Source organism: Harpia harpyja, chromosome 13 (genome assembly GCF_026419915.1).
Source record: "Harpia harpyja isolate bHarHar1 chromosome 13, bHarHar1 primary haplotype, whole genome shotgun sequence".
NCBI classification, from domain to species: Eukaryota; Metazoa; Chordata; class Aves; order Accipitriformes; family Accipitridae; genus Harpia; species Harpia harpyja.
In genome coordinates this window covers 13,345,707-13,365,761 of record NC_068952.1, presented here as the reverse complement: position 1 = coordinate 13,365,761, position 20,055 = coordinate 13,345,707, and the positions used below count along the sequence as shown (strand labels likewise).

Genomic DNA, 20,055 nt, shown 5'->3' with positions numbered 1-20,055 from the left:
AGAATTCCTTCGGTTCCGTGACTGAAATTTTATGGCTGTGCACATGGCAGAGGGTCACGGTGACAACCAAGGAGCCTGGGTAAAATATACACATTTTTAAGTTCAGATTCAATGCAGTAGAAAACAGTCTAGATAGTGTTATCCCATCTCTCCATTTCATCCTCACATAGACATCTTTTTATAGGTAGGATGGGAGTTGAAGTCTGTCCTTGTTTCAGCTGGGATAGAGTTAACTGTCTTCCTAGTAGCTGGTACAGTGCTATGTTTTGAGTTCAGTATGCGAAGAATGTTGATAACACTGATGTCTTCAGTTGTTGCTCAGTAGTGTTTAGACTAAAGTCAAGGATTTTTCAGCTTCTCATGCCCAGCCAGCGAGAAAGCTGGAGGGGCACAAGAAGTTGGCACAGGACACAGCCAGGGCACCTGACCCAAACTGGCCAACGGGGTATTCCATACCATGTGACGTCCCATCTAGTATAGGAACGGGGAAGTGGGGGCGGGGATTCGCTGCTCGGGGGACTGGCTGGGTGTCGATCGGCGGGTGGTGAGCAATTGCACTGCGCATCATTTGTACATTCCAATCCTTTCATTATTGCTGTTGTCATTTTATGAGTGTTATCATTATTAGTTTCTTCTTTTCTGTTCTATTAAACCGTTCTTATCTCAACCCGCGGGTTTTGCTTCTTTTCCCGATTTTCTCCCCCATCCCACTGGGTGGGGGGGAGTGAGTGAGCGGCTGCGTGGTGTTTAGTTGCTGGCTGGGGTTAAACCACGACAAAGTCTAACGAGATTTTTCTGTGCCTGTGTAACTTCAGGACTTGCACTCCTTATTCTAAAGCCCACCAGAACCGTTCCATTAGGCACAATTATTTAAGCCCTTCTACAACTGACCAAACCCTTTACAAATGTGCCAAACAGGCAAAGCCAATTCACAGATTGACACAAATTCACCTCCCCACTGAGGCCATGAATCACCACATATATAAAACTAAAGAGAGACACTGATATGACCGCGGATAAACACATTCCTCACATTTTTTTTTCCAGTTGGAAACTGACCCACGTTTGGTTTGAATTAAAGATTCATCACACTGAAACAAATAACTAAATGGAAAGATATGAGTCCCTTTGAAGAGCGTGCAAATCAAATTTGGGTGATAATTAGCAGCAGACAATTGAAACCTACTGTTTATTTGCACAGAACCTGATGTTACTGAAACACAGCTTGAATTCAGGCACACTGAGAACCAAGTGACTGAGTTTTCAGGAATTAATTTAACAGTTTAATATCTGAGGTAGAAACAACCATGCTTTAAACGAAATGAGACAGATGTGCTCAGACCCTTCATTGCAGCTACTGTCCCCTACTGTACAGTTACTACACTTTCAAGACTTTATATGCCATAATTTTTTTCCCCAGAATACTCCTCTCTTGGGAAAATGATGCAAAGGGATGCCATAATTGGAAAGAAGAATAAGCTGCTCATAGTCAAGTTACAATGAAGTATTACCTCCTATAACGTCTGCCCAACTTAGTCCCTGTTTGTTTAACTTGGTTTGCCAGGGAGCATAAATACATGTGTCATCAGCTGCATGTTTGGCAAACCAAGCAGTTTTTTCTTGGGATGTGTTTGGCCTCAGCATAAGAGGAAGCACAACTTTGCAGCACAAGTGAAGATGAGAAAAATGGCTCTCCAGCACAGAGCAGGCTGGAGTAGCAACTCCCATAAGACAGATTTGGCCAGAGATTTGGCCAGAGCATTGAAGTGAAATTTTGGTGTATTTTTCACTTCACCACGTTTTATGGATTATTTTTTTCAGTCAGCCTGAGCCACCAGCAAATAAAAGGAGGCCTGATAAAGATTTTTAAAAGATTAGAAATGATAGCATCTTTGTGTTGAAGGGAACTAGCAATCGGGATAATGAATTACACAGGAAAGAAATGCTGTTGCAAGCTTTAAGACACAGATCTTCCTGTATTGGGAGACTGGTCCCAGTTTGAGCTACTAAAGCCATCACTCCAAAAGAAGACGACAGCGTTCATTTCACACTTGCTTTTATCTGCTGGAGTTCTGACCTACACCAGTAAAATTTGATTCCTACTGCTTGTTATTGCCTCATTTTATATCAATTGTCCATGACAACAGGGCTGGAGGGACAGTCATTAGTGCAGCAGAGATGGCAACACCTCTCCCACACAGGTCACTGGCAGTGGAGCGAGAGCAACATCCCAGGTCGTGCATGCTGGAGGCTGCTGGGTGGCTTTAAGAAGCACCGAGGGCACCTACTGAGAGGCACTGCAGGTGTTCCCAGCCCTGGGCATGGATCGGCAAGGAGCCATCCCCCGCCGAGGAGAGCACGGACCAGACCAACATGGTGGTCCTCACTCCAGCCCAACCCTGTAAGGGAAGCCATCAGAGCTTTCTCTGCGGGTCCCCATTGGTTTTTGCTCTGAACCTGCTGTTGCTGGAGAATTTGAGGCAGTCCCTCCCCTTCTCACCCAGACAGAAAACAGAGTGAAGCTTTAAGGCAGCTGCTGTCCCATCTTGCTAAATGTGACCTACCTCCCATGTAGGTACTGCCCAACTTGACTCCTGTATCAATAATACAATTGCAAAGCCAACGTGTTCTTTCAGGTCTCTGGAGATAAGTTTTGCCTCTTCTAGGACAGCTAACTCAAATAATTAGCACAGCTCCGGAGATCAGGTTTCTCTGGCCAAGGTTATGTTCTTCAGGATAAATGCATTTTTCTTCAAGTAGTTTGGAGGGTGTTCCCTGTATTTACCCCTCCACCCAGAGAAAGCACATTACTATTAAATTTCCATGTTACTGAAGCACAATGATTTCTGTTAAAGCTAAGATTCTATTAATCATAACTACAGTCACCTGAATTTCAAACCTCCAGAGACAAATTGGGGCTTGGTCATCTGACTGACTGACTGACCACACTAACAGATTGCCACTAATCAGCTGAGTCTTCAGTAACAAAACGTAATTCTTTTAGCTGTCACAGAAGCTAGCAAAGCTTGACTCCTGTAAACCTCTTTCAGTAAAGCTTATGTTAACATTATTTAGTTTGTCACAAGCTAACACACATAACGAAAGAGACCAAACCTCACCTGAAGTACAGATCACATATCCAAGCTGTCAGAAATTTCAAAGTCCTGGCTATGAGCTAGATGAGTTACTATCACAGGTATTTCAATCAGAAGGAAGAAGAAATTATGGCCCTAACTGACAGAGCTATGCTGGAAGAAGCTCTCATGTATTTTGGCAAAAATAAAAATTGTGGTTTATTTCCTTTAAGGAACTGGCACAAATAATACCAGTAAACTAAAAAAAAAAAAAAAAAAAAAAAAAAGAAAGCATCAGCTAACCAACCAAACAACTGTCTGCCCTTGCCTCCAGAAAATAAAAGCTTTGGGACGTTGTAAAATACACTCCTTTGTACATTTAAGAACACATTCATGGACATTTTCCCTGGTGGCAACACCATTTATCAAGTCTACCATTTACCTTCCTCACCTCCCACTTCTTTCTAAGGTCACACTACAGCTCAGAGATGCTTGATTTGTGGCAACACAATGCTTGTGGGAACACAGAAACAAGCAGCTCAGAGAAAATGTTTGGGCTGAAGGGAAGCAAAATGACCTTTTGTGTAAGCTCGTAACTGCAACCTTAGACAAACGTCTGCCAAGAATGGTATAGGCATAGCGGATCATGTATGGAGGATGATATGGCTCCTCAAGACTCCTTTCCAGCCTTCTTTCCAAGCAATTTACTATTTCAGTCTACAGTTCTACTCCTGTGTTCACTTATCGTAAACCACCGTAATAACATCCCATTCCAATGGCTTTTAATCTTGATACAATCGAGTTAGCCCTGTACAACTCAGAAACAACCTTAGCACCACTGCAAACACATTTTAACACCTTGAAAAATAACTCGCATGATTTGCCATAAGATGACCAGCTAAAACAGAAGCAGTGCTGTATTGTGTGTACATGAGTATTAACAGAGATCTTTTTTCAACAGAAATTAACCAAATTGAATTTTACAACTAACCAATATTTTCTATTTGGGGCTGACCTGTTTCATCACAGGCAAAAATAAAAATCAATCGGACGACAGGGTTTAAGACAAGGAAAGGAAATTGCAAATTACATGCATTTTGATTTTTAGGAGCTGCAAAGACTGAAAACACAGGACTCTGAGACACAAGCTTGGGGCTAATTGTGCAAGGTAAGTCCTTCCAAATACCACTACAGTAAACAGAAAACCTGAAACACTATTCACAAAATCAGAGCCCTTAGCAGAAACCTAGTATGTTACAATATTTTAATTACAGACATCAGCTGTTATTTTTCCTACTTTTATTTTATCCATAAAGAACACCAATTTTACAGTGAAATTGACCTCTAACAGTGAACACACTGTGGCACGCTGAATCTCAGAGAACCAGGTTTACCTGCCAGCCCGGCCACTACCTTGCTGTATGACCACAGGACAGGCATTGCACAGCTGTAGGACTAAGCTTCTCCAACAGAAAAGCAGACATGATCATGTCAGCGTCCTTCACAAAGCCCTTGAAGACTTCCTGATGAATCACAATATTGAAATCCCTGTTATGGTTTTTAGAAGGAGCAAACCAGCAAGAAACCTTCAGAGCCTGTCCTTGCAGCCTCCCCCTGTGCAGCCTGACAGACTGGGCGGTGTGGGGGCTGCCCGGTGGGAGAGGAGGGGAGCAGGAGCCCTGCACAGCTGCACAGCCACCCCACAGCTGCTTCTCCATGCCGGAGCCCGCATCCCGGCACATGCCGAAGCATAAACTGCTTCCTCCACCTCGTGGAGAATCATGAAACTGATGTGCAAACCGCAGTCACCAAGAATTGATAAAATACAGAAATTTTAAATCCAGAGAAATACCCCTTCCCCAGCCCAGAAAGCTCCAGAATTTTTGGTAATAGTTTCCTGTTCCACCTGATCTATCATAAGTGGTTAAAAACCCTGGTTTTGTTTTATTACTATAGGAAACCATTAAATTTACAAGAGATTCAGAGAAGCAACTTAAGAGATCACTGCTGAGAAGGAATGGTCAGATCTTAAACTGCCCTGAAAGGTATAACTTTTACAAATTGTTTTCTCATTAAAAAGTGCAGGGAGTGCTCAATCAGGGTGGTTTTTTTCATCTCACTGCACCCCAGGTTTCAAAACCTTGTACCAGTAAATACCATTGCTGTTACACAAGACAGTAACTACTAATCTGTTATTATTCTGGAACAGTTATATTCTTAATAAAAGGGGTTTTTACCTCACTTGATGCTTATCTTTGTTTCATTAGCTGTCCTGTTCTCCTGTATTTCAAGTTTACATGGAGGTATCTGATTCACCTTCTCTGCGTCAGCCACTTTTTCACCAGGTTCCCTTTTACTTGATACCTTTGTAATCCCACAGAAACATTTTTTAATTTCCTGGCTCTCAACTCTCTCTCTCTTTTTGCTATGTTTTTTTCAGCATAACAGAAATTAATGCTTTATTCAAATTAATTTTAATAGAATTACAATATTACCAGCTTTTCCTGGCTTATTCCTGCTTCCATAGCCTCAGATTTTGTTTGCTTTTTGACTACTCACTTATCTTAAACAGATGTTTTGATTGAAGTGTCCATACTGACACCCAGCCCAACACAAAGTATGGTACCACACAGCTGAACTAACCAAATGTATTAACTGGGTGTTAATTGCATAGCAAGCAGCAGTGAAATTAGGTTTAAAATCAACACCCCATTAAGACAGCTAGGAGAAATTCACACTTTGCAGTACTATTGTGTCTGTGCTTACAGAACCTATACATGCCATTTCTTTCTGAAGAGTAGTCAAAATGCAGAAAAAATGGGTCTGCAGAGCAAATTTTAGCTTTTACCCAGATTCTATTGCCTACCTGCTCCCAATTCCTGCTTCCTTCTCTTGGGAAAATAAGAATTAAAAAAAAAAACAACACTCCTCAAAACTCGTTATCCAGAGGTACAAGTGATTTAAGCCTAAACCCACTCACCTGGCTGAGGGTGAAGGAGGCCAGACCCCTGCATCAGGCTCAGTGCAGTCAAGCATCCCAACAACTAAGGTAGGCTCTAACCTCTGCACCCAGCCAGCACTGCGCACCCCTGGGTTGTGAGGATGCTGACCCTGGAAGGTCTACACGTTCCTACAAGCAGAAGAGGAAACAGGAGTGCACGGTCTTGAATACAATTTTTTACAACAATCTGTACCAAAAGTACATGCAACAGTAAATAGCTGTTACCCATTACCAGGGCTAGCTAACAATTTCGTTACCACCTTTACAGGCAGCGGTTCACTGATGGGATTTACCCTTTTCCCTGCTGTGGCTGTTAAGTGCCTAGCCAGCTGGATGGCAGATTGCTCTTTGGCTGGATCCATTACAGCACAAAGGCACTAAATAAATAATAAATTTTTATCACAAGGACTGATTTCAAGGTGCAGAAAAAGCAGAGGCTTGTATGTCTGAACAAGGACCTTCTAAGTTTGCCATCTGTGCTCAGAGAGCAGTTGCCAGCACTGCTTTCACCATGAGCTCAAGGGAGAGATCAAGACTGTTCTCAAGGGGGAAGCTGGCAGCTACTGCAGCAGTGGCTAACAGACTAGGTAACAGAGACTGTGGGTGAGGATGGACATTGAGTATTTTTAATGGTGAAAACAGGCAAGGCCTGTTAAAATGAAGAGCACTCACTCCATCCAGCGAATGCTTTATGACTGCCTGCCTGGAGTTAGGAGCTATAGCATATAGCAGACTCCCCAGCAGAGGATCGATAGCTGTGGCGTTTGGTAACTACTCAAGAGCCAGCTCTGCTGAAGATGACATGCACTTTACTGCCAGTTGCTATTTTGGCTTCACAGAGACCAGTACTGGGATCTGGTATCTGTACCTGGGATGTACCCAGGGATCTGGGAGATCGGTGCTCTCCTCCCCGCAGAGTCAATCACAGGAGGAAATCTGGCTCTTGGAGGAGGCTGAGGAAGCGAGAATTGATGCTAAGCATTTTGCTAGGGGACAGACTCTTACCTAGGAAATGGAGATGCTGTTCAGACAGGGCTTTGGCCTCATTAGGCTTGGTGTAACTTTTGTGTAGCACGCAGACAAGCCTTTAGATAGACCTGACTATAGTACAAGGTACCCACCTGTGCTGTCTTGCGCACTGAGACAGGCATCCTTGGAAGAAGAGCAGGCAGTCATGTAGTTAAAAAGCTGTCTGACAGCCAAGGATAATTGCAGGTCCAAAAGGTAGGAATGTGGCGAGTGTGTGTAAGCACATGAATGTACTGTGTGACAATGTGCACAGGGCAGTGCTAACATGTTCTCTGCACTTAATCCACGAGAGCAGAAAAATTAAAAATATGTTCCCTTAAGCAGGATAAATAATCATACAGGCACCTATCTTTTCTAAAATACTAAGCATTTGACTGGTAACAATCTTTTAACATGTTTCTGATGATATAATTCTCTTTCTAGGTCATGAAGAACTGAAGCCAATGTATTTTTCAATACACCCATCACGTGTGTGACCCCGAAAAGTTCAATTCAAAACTGCAGTCAGTGAAACTAAAGTTACATTTAGTACTGCACGCTTAAATATCCTTTCTTCACAATTTTTGCTGAATATTATTGGCACAGAATCACAGAACGGTTGAGGTTGGAAGGGACCACTGGACGTCATCTTGTCCAACGCCCCTGCTCAAGCAGGATCACCTACAGCCAGTTGCCCAGGACAATGTCCAGACGACACAGCACTGCAAGATTTCTAAGGCAGTGCTGGACACCTACTTAGTCGATGACTGCATCAGACATTTCTTAAATTGCCTTATTTTCTCATTATAGGCCTATAGTTCGTAGTTGATGCTTTTGGTGGAGGAAAGGCATGCAACCATTATTTCAATGCCCTCAGACACTGTAGGCTACATCACTACAGAGGAGCAAATCGCCTGCCTATAAAGATTAAAGAGAGAACTACTGGAGTAGAAAAAACGTGTGTGCAAAGGACCAACTGACCTGATGTTGCATAAGGGAAATAATATCAGAGGAAAAAATGTACTCACAATGAGATTTGGTTACATCCGTATAACTTTAAAACTTCCCCTCGTTACCCAAAGCCCACCACAACCATTCCATTAGACACAATTATTTAAGCTCTTCTACAACTGACCAAACCCTTTACAAACGTGCCAAACAGGCAAAGCCAATTCAGATTGACACAAATTCACCTCCCCACCGAGGCCATGAATCACCACATATATGAAACTAGAGAGACACTGATATGACCGCGGATAAACACATTCCTCACATTTTTTTTTCCAGTTGGAAACTGACCCACGTTTGGTTTGAATTAAAGATTCATCACACTGAAACAAATAACTAAATGGAAAGATATGAGTCCCTTTGAAGAGCGTGCAAATCAAATTTGGGTGATAATTAGCAGCAGACAATTGAAACCTACTGTTTATTTGCACAGAACCTGATGTTACTGAACTACCTCTGGAATGGACACACACACACAAAGCTGAGTATTCTGCTTTCCACTCTCCCTTTTCTTTTTTTTAAACCTTTTACAGAAGACTGTCAGCTCACCAATGCTAAAGCTCCTGCAGCCTTGTTAAGTGAAGGAAGGGAAGCAAGAAGCAAGCAAAAATCCTCATTTTTTGGCTCTTCTTAAAAACAACACACTTTGACAATTTATGTCCGCTTCTTCTCCTCTTCTCTCCATACACAACAAAACTGGATTTCAAGTCAAATATTGCCTTTAGATTGTAGTGCAGACAAACAGATCTGTATCTGCCTGTAACACTTTGAGGCTCCCTTAACCCAGTCTCACCACCTGTGGCGTGGTTAACTCCAACCTTCAGTCTCGCATCCTTTCAATGCCTGGACCCTGGTATCAGAGTTGTAGCCATAAACTGCTATTAGCACCTTCAGGTCTGAGAGAGCATGGCAGATGAAAAAAAACAAAAAAACAAAAAACAAACTGAATTTCCAGTTTACACCGTCACCAATAATCTTTCCCTGGTATCTAGATTAGTATTTATTTCTACTAAACTGGCCAGGTAAGAAAGAAAAATACCTTCATCCTGCTTGGGGTACATGCTAAACACATCTGCAAGGAAAACAGCAAAGGGAGTCTCTTAGGTAGAGAGTTTACAAATTTAAGACATAAACCTAAATTCCCCCAAAAGTTATTACATCTCACTTAAGGAAAATGGGAGCACAAATACACAGTTATGATTATTTGTATGATCCTGCTTGATCACAATGGCTCTGAATTAAACTGGGCAGTCTCTGACAGAACACTGCTGCAGAAACAGGTCCAAGTGACTTAAGGCTAGAAGTATCTGAGAATGCTTATTTCCTTAGGGGCTTCAAATTTGATTGACAAAGGATAAAACAACAAAAAATCAGAGCAGGGCGGCACCTCTCTTTTGGCTTTTACAGATCAAACGTGGTGTAATTCAACTTTAAGAAAAGCAGGCGTTCAACTCCTTGGGAAGTAAGTTTTAACTCTCAGACTGGCTAGCACAGAATTAAAATTGCCCTCCTTAACAGATGAGTAACACAATGCATTCTCACAAAGTAAATACTAATTATTACAGGCGTCATAAGGTTGTATACATTTTCAGTAACAACTCAAAATCTACTCTTAACCTCAGAAAAAAACAGCACAGTAGTAAATAGATTCCATGCCTTCCTTACCTCTTGGTAAGGATTATGTTGCCAATGATGCTCATTCAGTATCATGAAAACACTTCCCCAGTTCCACAATATTTTGGAGATTACTCACAATTTTTAGTAATGTTCTTGCTCAATTTAAAATCAGACCTTGCACCTTAGGTATGTTTTTTCACAACCACCTTTCACACTGTTGTGTTGAGCCCATCCTTGCAACAATAAGACATACAAATCTACATCCAAGCATAACATTCACTATGTTAAATTCATTCTTCACCCAGTACCATCCAGGTATTTCCACAGACATGCAAGGGGAAAAAACCACAGTATGTTTTAATAATGTAAAATATGCTAATTATGTGTTCTAATACAGAAATGAATACAATCCTGTGTAACTTCCTGTGTGTACAAGGCATCCTGTGTTTTTAAAATCAAGTTCAGTCATTCAAATCTCAAATGTCCCTGCAAAATCCATCCCACGTGCACCTACCTACCTTCCTGCTCATCTCTTCCAAACCCTGGAGCCTCAGCCCCCTTCAGCTTCACCTGAATTTCCTTCTCTGTACACAAAGGCTTCCGAGTCCCTGCTCCTGAGCACTCGGTATCCAACCTTTCACAGACACAGCAGACTGATCTGTTATTTGCCCCTGTTAATAGGGGCCTTCCAAATCCCTGATTAATTTTACCTTGAAAGCAAGGCGAAATTGAATTTTTCAAACTCAGTAATATTAGCCACATGCATTTTTATTCTGTTTGCCATTTGTCAGCCTCAGGTACACCTAGGAATATCAAGCTGTGAAATGAACTACAGCAGGTTTCCAGCAGTGTTATTTTCTGCTGCTGCTCACTTAAAGGATATGCACCACACATGTCATCCACAGTATGGATAAAAAAAGAGCCTAAAAGATCTATTAGGAAATTTAAAAACAAATATATAGTTTCTGTGTATTACTGCATTTTGGAATGAGACTTTGGAAGTTCTGAGATTAAATCAGCTTCAAATTGAACTGAATTTTTTTAAAAATTCAAATTCAGTAACAGTGCAGAAGTATTATTGTTTACAGCACTTAAAAGTACTCGAGAGAACAAAACAGACATTTATGTATGTATTTTGTCACTGCTGGCTCAGTGGCTGAATGCCACAATGTAAGAAAAGCTCACTGGGTGGGGGGGAGTGAGTGAGCAGCTGCGTGGTGTTTAGTTGCTGGCTGGGGTTAAACCACGACAGCATCTAAATACCCATATTTATAATGTTAGCCTCTTGACTTCCAACAATAATCAGTGAAGCCAAATCAGGCCGAATTTTCTTTAACTGAGTTTTTCTGCATGCAGCTCCCTTGAAGCCTATTAGCTGCCTGACTCATCAGCAAATGGAATCCACTCACAAAAATAACAGCATGATTTGTGATCATAGCTCTAGAAGTTATATGAAAAATTTAAAAAACAAGCACCTTTTTCCAGTGTTGTTTATGCACCATCTGGTAATTTCAAAAAGCTGGCAGTTTTGAGTATCTCTGAAGTAATTCCCAAAGCCTGAAGTCAAGGAGAATCCAATTGCTGAGATGCAGCTCAGGAATGTCATGCATTAGTTTAATGATTTCAGCCTTGTACTTCTCCAATTAAACTTCACAATCTGTAATTTCTGAATTTCATTTCAGCTGCTGAACTTTAGTTTTGATCACAGTAATCCAGACAGGATATTAGCCTCATATAAATGTCAACTATTTTAGCTCACTTTTATAATTCCAGCCACCGTACCACTTACTAACGTTAACTACTTGTAATAATTTCTCACCATGACTTGCGCATGGTTTCACATGTCAGTATGAACATTTGGAGTCAAAGTTCACAGGACAGAGTAAAGCTTTGTATTTTCAGAACTTTGCAGCAATTATTAAAAGTGTATAATGTTTAGAGGAAAAAAAATAGCAGCTTATATGAGAACATTTTATTCAATCACCACCCAAAATAACACCATTAATGATATAATGCTACCTACCTAATTGCTGAGATGGTCATCGTTGTAGAATCTGAGAGTCCTTGCATCGCCTTCCACCCAAGGATATCGTATCAATTAAATTTCATGCTTTTTTATTTTTATTTTTTAAAGAGAAGTATTACCACCATAATCCTGAATTGAAAATCATCCTTCCACTCATTCAACAGACTGTGGATCAGGCCCTAAGTGCCAGGTGTCTAGAAAGGAATGTCAGAGTTAGGTCTACATTACTTCCAACTCAGTGGTGTGCAGAGACAGTGGAGCTCTATCAGGACACGCCTGGTTTGGTAAATTCATTAGAATGAAACATTACTATCTGCACAAGTTGTAATAAACATACGACAGTAAGAACTTGTATAGCCAAGAGTTCAGGATAATTCTGAAAATTTGGCCTCTAGTATGACTACACTATGTAATGAAAAACTATGTAGACATAAAAGCTAACTGAAACATTAAAAGCTGTCTAGATGTATCAGCATGGACTAACTAACCTTGCTTCCCCTTCAAAGCACTGAATTCTAAAATTGCTGTTGTTTCATTAATATTGTTGCAACAAATCACCTCAAATGAGAACACCTCATTTGACTTGGTAGTTTTAGGTTAACAGCTGGACTCGATCTTAAGGGTCTTTTCCAACCTAAACAATTCTATGATTCTATTATTTCCTTTTCGGAGCAGGGCAGATGGGGGATCAAAAAATTGGAAAAAATTCCTCCAAAAAAATCCTGCAGTGCAAAAGCAGCAGTGAAGACTGAGCACTACATTCCAGAAGGCTAGTAATCTGCAGAAACAATGGCACCCACCTAAACAAAAGCTAGCGTATGAGGCCGAGCAAAGAGTATTACTACAGAAGAGCCTTACATTCTGATTTAGCTTGTTCCTCCGTTTGTAAAACGTTTTCCCCCACAAAACTGTATATCAAGTCTAGAAAAACATAAAGCAGGGTTTTATGCTAGGCACACAACAGGGCAACTTTAGAGGTTTTTGCTTTTACACCAAAAATACTGGTTCAGCTGGACATTTTGTGTCCTTTTATCTTTTTCTTCCCTAGTACAGCAAGCTTGCTCAAGCTTGCTTGATGTTTACCTATTGCAACTCATTATTATGGATACATTTTTTTTAATTTCCAGTACAATGACTAGTTGCAAGACTAGTAGCACAGAAAGACAAATGCTGATCCATAAATTATAAACAAGTAATTCAGTATACCCACCACTACTGCAATGTGAAATCTGTATACAGTGTATTGTATCTGTGCACCAGAGCTGCTGCTGTTCAGATCTTCACTGGAACTTGTGTATTTTCTGCAATGACTTTCTTTAACCAAAGTGACAGCTGACCCCCAAGTCATGAAGACAATTTCTTGCATTTCTTGAAGCTGTCTGACAAACACATCGTTGTGAAAACTCCAAGAAAAAGTGTGTACAATTCTGAAGGAAAAATTCAAAGCCTTATAAAGAAAACACTTCCTGAAGAAAAGAGGTATTTCTCTAAGGTTTAAAATTACATACCTTCTCTTGTGCCAAGCTTATTCTAGTAATTTTTTTTTCTTTGTACGGATCCTCAAAATGAAAGGTGTTCTTTCTTAAATAAGCTATGCATTAACATGTATGCCCAAATCTTCAGAAATTCCGTCCTGAATGTTGGAATAAATGTAACAAACCCCACCATAAAAATACTATTGAAAGGCAATTAAAAAAATACACCACGTTCTTGTAATGAAAAGATATTCTAAAGTGAAGACAGCTGCAGAGTAAATTGTACATCAAATGTTTCCCAACCAAGAAAGTTTGCCTGGTAATTCTACAGGGATATGATAAAGAGAAAAAAAATCCAAGATGCTTAGCCATCCTAACCCAAACAGAGATTAAAATAATATATAACTAACTTTATTCATTTTTTTACTGACTGAATCCATGTGGGAAGCATTCAAAAGGCATGTTTATTTTGTCTCATTGACAAAATAACGAATACTAACCATAAAAGATTTCTACCTTTTAACACTGCAGGCCCTACTCCAAGTTGAGAGGCAGTGCACTTCACCAATCCTTCGTTTTCATAGCCTCCAAAAATAAAAGTGTTGAAGTTCCAAGCATAAGAGCTTTACTAGATCAGAATCTCAGCATACTTTCTGAAAAATTCAATCACAGTAAGAAAAGGTTCATCACCCCTCTAACAGTAGGAAGAAGCATTATATCACCAGCAATTGTAATATCGTCTCACAGCCACAAGGAAGGAATGGGAAATACTGCAAACACTGTTATCTATAACCAAATACAACTGGCACAACTCTGAAACATGTAGCATGGATGAGGTGGCCAGCTGACTAACAAAATCCCTCTTTTTTCCTTCCATCTCCCCGAGGTATGAGGAAGATGATGCCCCCTCTACCTTGTGAAAACATTCTGGAGAAAGAGAACGTGTCTCAGTAACCTCAGCACGGCAAGATTTCTAATGACAAAAGAGCAGGACCATTCGCAATCTTGTTATTTGGAGATCAGCATTACTATATGTAGTTATAATGCCACACGAACCAAATCCTAACAGCATATGTTCAGAAAGATTCATAAAGAGTATGGAAAGTTGGCCTATTAAATATCTTATAGCAGGGCTGCATTATAAAAAGCACAGGACTAAGAATATTTTGCTACCATATTACTTAAAACTGAGAACAATCCTCTTTTGGAAATGTAAACATTCAACTTTGTTAAATCAAGACAATCACAGATAGTTTTTCCCAAATCTTTGGCTGTATTGCAATGGTTGTTTCAATTTGTAATCTCCAACTAAACATTTCCTATCCATGGATTAACAATATATTTACTGACTTGTGTCTTTTAACAGTATTTATCCAACATAACAAAATAAACTGCAATTTGTTATACTTTTTTTTTTTTACAAAACATTTTATAAATATTTTTACAAAATGTATACAAAGCAATTTCAAGTGAGACATACTTTACAAATGAAGGTATTTAAGCAAATAAAGTCCATACCACACTGACAATAAGTGACACATCCTCTTTAAGTGAAGTCAGTCTGTAAGGCCTCCCTAATCTAACAGATAAATTATACTAAAATCTTCAAAATGAACATAGTTTTCTTAATTGCCAGTTTAAAATTTGTTTTAATATTAGGCAGTATTAAATAACATTGAAATCACAATGCTGATCCAGCAAAATAATGAAAACATGTTTAAAGTCATGCACATTCACAATACTTTGCTGGACTTGAGCCCATATGATTAATAAATTCATACTTTTTTTTTTAAGCACAACAAAAATACAATTCTTTAATTTACTGCTTCACCACGTACCAGAATTCCTTTAGAACTGAATTCAAAGGAGTGAACAACAGAACATTAACAATCTAAGATTAATCTTGCTAGGATTGTTCAATGGGTTCCTCTCTTAAGTAGCTCAGAGAAATGTGTCTGACCAAATCAACCATGATTATTACCTTTTGTAATTTGTCACTTTTTATATGCCATTGTCCCTGATCCCCAAACAAGATCCAATAGAAGACACATAGCCTGATACTTCAATTACGTATTTGCTGTAGAGAGGCTGGAAACCCCATACCCATTTTGAGGTGGTAAAAAAAGCAAGTGGATCAATGAATGTGCAACTTTACTTTTTTTTCCCCTATAGAAGAAAAATGTAACTAGTTAACATACAGCTGTGTAACTTACTGTCTTCCTTCCTAGATAGTTCAATTAATTAAATTTCCAAAATGATAAAATAAAATACACATCAGGATACACAGCCATGAGCGTATTATTAAATCTAAAAAGGCAATAGGTGAAGACTATATTGTCAGTTTTGCCAATAAGAAAACAACTCATCGCCTGAGAGTCTATTCTATGGACACCTAACTAAAAATTTAAAACTGGCAATACTTATTATTACCTTGAATATTTTATACAACACTTGGGAATGTCGGGTTTTTACAAACATGTACTTTAAAGTTGGCACATTTTTTTTAAATGGCAATTAGTAACATACAAAACCAGTTATTTCCATTCACGTTGAAGGGGAAATGAATTTTAAGTAAGTTCATCTTTCTCACATTGCTTTCTAGATTGGTTTCCTTTAGTGGTCAGACAGTGGACTGTAGCTCAGTACTGAGTTGCACTGTAATCTTCTACTGTCACAAGGATCTAATTCTGCCACCTTCTGCACTATTCAGATGGACTGAATTACATGACAGCAAAACCTTTTGTTTTCTTTCCTGGCAATCTGACAACCACAGCTTGTCACAATGAGCCTCCGTATCATGAAAACTGTAATCAGCAAGTCTGGAAAATGGCTGATAATTTTTCTAAGAAGTTGCGGAGAAGGTCTGGGGGAGAACATGAGCATATCTTAGAAACCACAAAAGCTGTATCCTCCTGAGCAGACGTATGTACTACATGCACGTGACAAATGTCAGTGCGCTTATGTGCACAAAAGCACTCATGACCAAAGTAAACTAGGAAAAAGCAGCATGGGCAGCAAAAAAAAAAAAAAAAAAAAAAAAGATGTCATAGATTAAAATAAATAAATAAAATAATAAGATTCTATCTTAACAACATGACAGTAAGCCAAATACAAACCATGCAATGGTTTCAGTTGGCTCTACAATATGAATTAATAATTACACACTTTTCGATATGTTTAAACAATGGGATTGCTGATCAACTTTGGTCTGTACATATCTTGATGATTATGACTGCTACGGTGGATGATTTAACATTCTCTGACAGCAAAAAGCAAAAAAAAAATAAAAAACAAACACTGGCCTTTAAATTTAATCAGAGTAAGGCTAATGTCCTCTTAAAATATAAGCTACAAATACCATAACAGTTTTCAAATAAAAGTGCTTTTGACACTTGGTCTAAAAAAACCAACAAATTAAAAAAAACATTTATACCACTTCAGAAAGACTCAAGGCTGACTACATCCAATTATAAAATGCAAAATCTTTTCCTCAAGAGTTAACATATATATGTATTATATATATAAATTCATGGCTCTATCATGGCCTCATCCTGTACACTTTGCCATTTACTGGCTCCCATTCTACCTTCCTTAGTCAAGCATTTATTACTTCATATCATGCCACTGTGACTAAGATCATGTAATACCATCCCACAGACTAAAGTTACCCACTACAAATATATCATCAAGTACTAGTTTCTGCTCAGAAAGCAATAGAAAAGCACTTTAAATTATGAAGCCTTGTAAACACACTGATGATATCCTTCCAACTTAAGAATCCTAGAACTCAGATTCATTAACAAAGCAAATAATCACTTCTGAATAGAGGTACAGTGGGTTTTCCAGAAAAACTAAAAATGTGATGATTTGTGGAAGGGTAGGGGAGAATTGTTGCTTCCATCACTTTTTAAAAACATTTTCTTAATAAATATATCCTTTCAAATGACTGTGATTGTCAGTATATTACCATATTACATAGGGCCTAAGGACCTGCAACCTTGTGTTGCAGTACTGCACAATTATCAAAAGCACTATCATAATAATACTTGAAATAGTAAGGCCCTAACAGACTGCATTCTAACAAGGATTAACTTTACTTGGCTATCTCACTGTAACCACAATGAGTATTGCTCTCAAACACAGAACAGAATCTAGTTTAGAAAGGTTAACCTTAAATGCATGTCAGGCTGTACTTGTGGTGTCATTCACATTTGCTTCTGCTAAGAGAAACATAACTTGTCCATGGTACTGTAACTATTAACACTCTAAGATACTATTTACAGCTGCTTCTAAAATAGAGTCAGTTTCTACAACACCTTCACTGTGGTCTGGAATAAATTTTTCCAGGCAGTTTTCCTGTGAAGCAATAGGTGAAAAATTAGGAAATTCTAATTCAACTGAGCCACTACTTGTTGCCTCGTTTTGTGGCTGTCTGCCAGCTTTTTTAAGTTCCAAGATGTTTTTAAATGTAGTTTCTAAACTCTTACTGAGCAGTAAGTCTTGCTGGGGTTCACCAGAGCCTTTCCTGTTATCAGGATGTAAAACCTCATTCTTTGGAGAGCTCCTCAGAGTTTTGTCTTGGAGGGAATTATTACACGTTACCTTTGAGAAAGATTGAACTGTGTTCCTTGATATTTTATTGTGTGTTCCATGACCGCCTCTTGACACAGTTTTTGACAAGTCTTCAGAACTCAAGGAGTTCTCAGTGGACTTGGCAAGATCTTTCCCAGCCATCTTTTCTTCAGAAAGGGCCATGTATTGGCTCTCAGAAGAACAATTAGCTTTTTCAAACTTTAAAGCTTTAGTGAGGCTCTCCGATTTTTTAGTAGAAGCTATTCCTTCTTGTGGTGTCAGAATGTTGTTAGGCACTAGAGGAAGTTTACTGTGATTTGTGGACTCTGCTGAGCTGGATTTTGGTCGGTCTCTGGCTTGGGTTTTGGTAGTCTGACTTCGAGAAGGTAATGTTTTGCTAGACTGATGGTCACTTTTGCCAGACTGTGCTTCTTCAGATGTTTTATCAAATTGTTTGGCAGAACAACAAAAGTCGGCCTGATAACCATCTGAAAATTAAGTAGCAACATTTTACTTAAATTACCTACAAATCAAAGTAACAGACACTCCCAATGTAGTTTCTGAGTATTAAAATACAAACAACATCCACAGCCTACAGATTCATGTCTTTGAGAGATATACACATGCTTAAGTGTTCTGCTGTGTCCACTGTAGGATATTATCACCAAATTAATCAGCATACTACACACGTATGTGCACTGTAAAACCAGACTAACGGCACTTTCCAGCATTCCAACTCTGTAAATATGGTATCTGGAAGACCAATACCTTCTCCAATACATCCCCTGAGTATCTTTTAAAATATGCAGACTATGCAGAACATTTGAACGAACAGTAACTGTTATCTTATACAAAAATGTTTCTAGTTACTACATTCAACAACAGCCTAGTTAAACATGCTGCTATTTAAGTGGCCAAGACATTCCAAAAGCAAGACTTCATTAAGATGACCAAGAGTATTCATGCTTCATACAGCGGTGTTTTTTCTGACTGCCAGCAAACTCACAGATTCTTCCCTACAAGAATTGAGACCATGCAGGAGTCACGACTATTGTCAAAAGAAACTCAGAAATATTTCTCTGCCGAACAGACCAAATATATTTTTTCCCCCAAAACTGCCTTCAACCTTACAGTGTCTCTAGATTGTTGAATTTGGGAGTTATTAAAATTTAACTTGCAACTGCTTATTCAGTATTTCAATTACTGGAATCCCTAGCAATCAGTACCTCACTGTGGCCACAACTATTTTTAAACACTCCGTATTTCCACTGCTTTTGTAAGATTTAGAAGTTAACCATTACTTACCAGGATCCACAAGTGCAAGACGCTTATCCCGGGTCAGAGATGCCCTTTCTTCCTGGTTAAACATCCTATCAATCATAACCATTTCTGCAGAGGGATTTATCCGCTGCAGGAAAAGGAAAAAAAACAAGGAAACAAGGAAAAAACACTCGTATGTTGGTGCCACAACATTTATAGCTTAGTTACTCTTCAGAGAAAAAGAATGTCTTTCGTTAGGTATTTGCGGAGAATGTTCACAATACCACAGCATCTTCAACGATCTTGACTGTGATCCCAACCACTACTGAAACTCAACCATAAAATATTATTCACATTTTATGGTACATTTTATTTGTTAAAGATTTTAAAACAGGGAATTACTATTCCAATTGTAAGAATTGTACCTTTTCAGGATGCAGGATGTTTGCCATTGTACACCACAATTTTTTACATCATACAGTATCTTTCTCTTTTAGAGAGAAATCTTGGAAAAATCTTCCAATGGGACCACCCTATCATCTTGTTTCTTCCCTGCACTTCTCTCCCATCCTTCTAACTAGTTGGTGCCGAGTTGGATTTTGCCAACAATGCCTTCAAGTCAAATGGATCCATCCATCACAGAAGAAAGTTCACTGGCTACTAAGTCACAACACAGGCAACTAGTTCCAAACCTGAACACAGTGGGGAATAACCTCTTCAAAATGACTGAATGGGATTTAACATACAACATACCAGATGGTAAAAGAACAGATTTTAACCTCCATCCCCCTTTGCACCTGCAATGACTTGCAAATATTGATGGTTAGTATCTTTCTTAATGGGACTGCTAGATTCCAAAACCATATTAATTCTAACACTTATATTACATATTCCTGTCTCTAAAGCAGAGTGATTTAAATGTCTATTATAGTGAAATTCAGAACTTTTCCAGGCTTGAAAACTAGCATGTCTGAAGCCACAATGACATTTCCTGATGCTTGTAAATTACATTCT

The 20,055-nt window shown here is 39.1% G+C and overlaps 1 protein-coding gene across 8 annotated transcripts in view; it reads right to left on the bottom strand.

Moving 5' to 3' along the window:
- The window catches only part of BICRAL (BICRA like chromatin remodeling complex associated protein), a 102,433-nt gene that overhangs the window by 40,203 nt on the left and 42,175 nt on the right, over positions 1-20,055 (bottom strand). For 4 of the 8 annotated variants that reach the window (XM_052806090.1, XM_052806087.1, XM_052806089.1 and 1 more), the window contains exons 11-12: positions 19,087-19,189; positions 14,460-18,269 (exon numbers count right to left, since the gene is read on the bottom strand). In XM_052806090.1, the coding sequence (XP_052662050.1) occupies positions 17,467-18,269; positions 19,087-19,189 (906 nt within the window). In that variant the 3' untranslated portion in view covers positions 14,460-17,466. Of the gene's footprint in view, positions 1-11,731; positions 11,929-12,944; positions 13,114-13,672; positions 13,863-14,459; positions 18,270-19,086; positions 19,190-20,055 lie in introns of those variants that run through there. The other 4 variants (XR_008237954.1, XR_008237956.1, XR_008237955.1 and 1 more) reach the window with 3 other exon arrangements.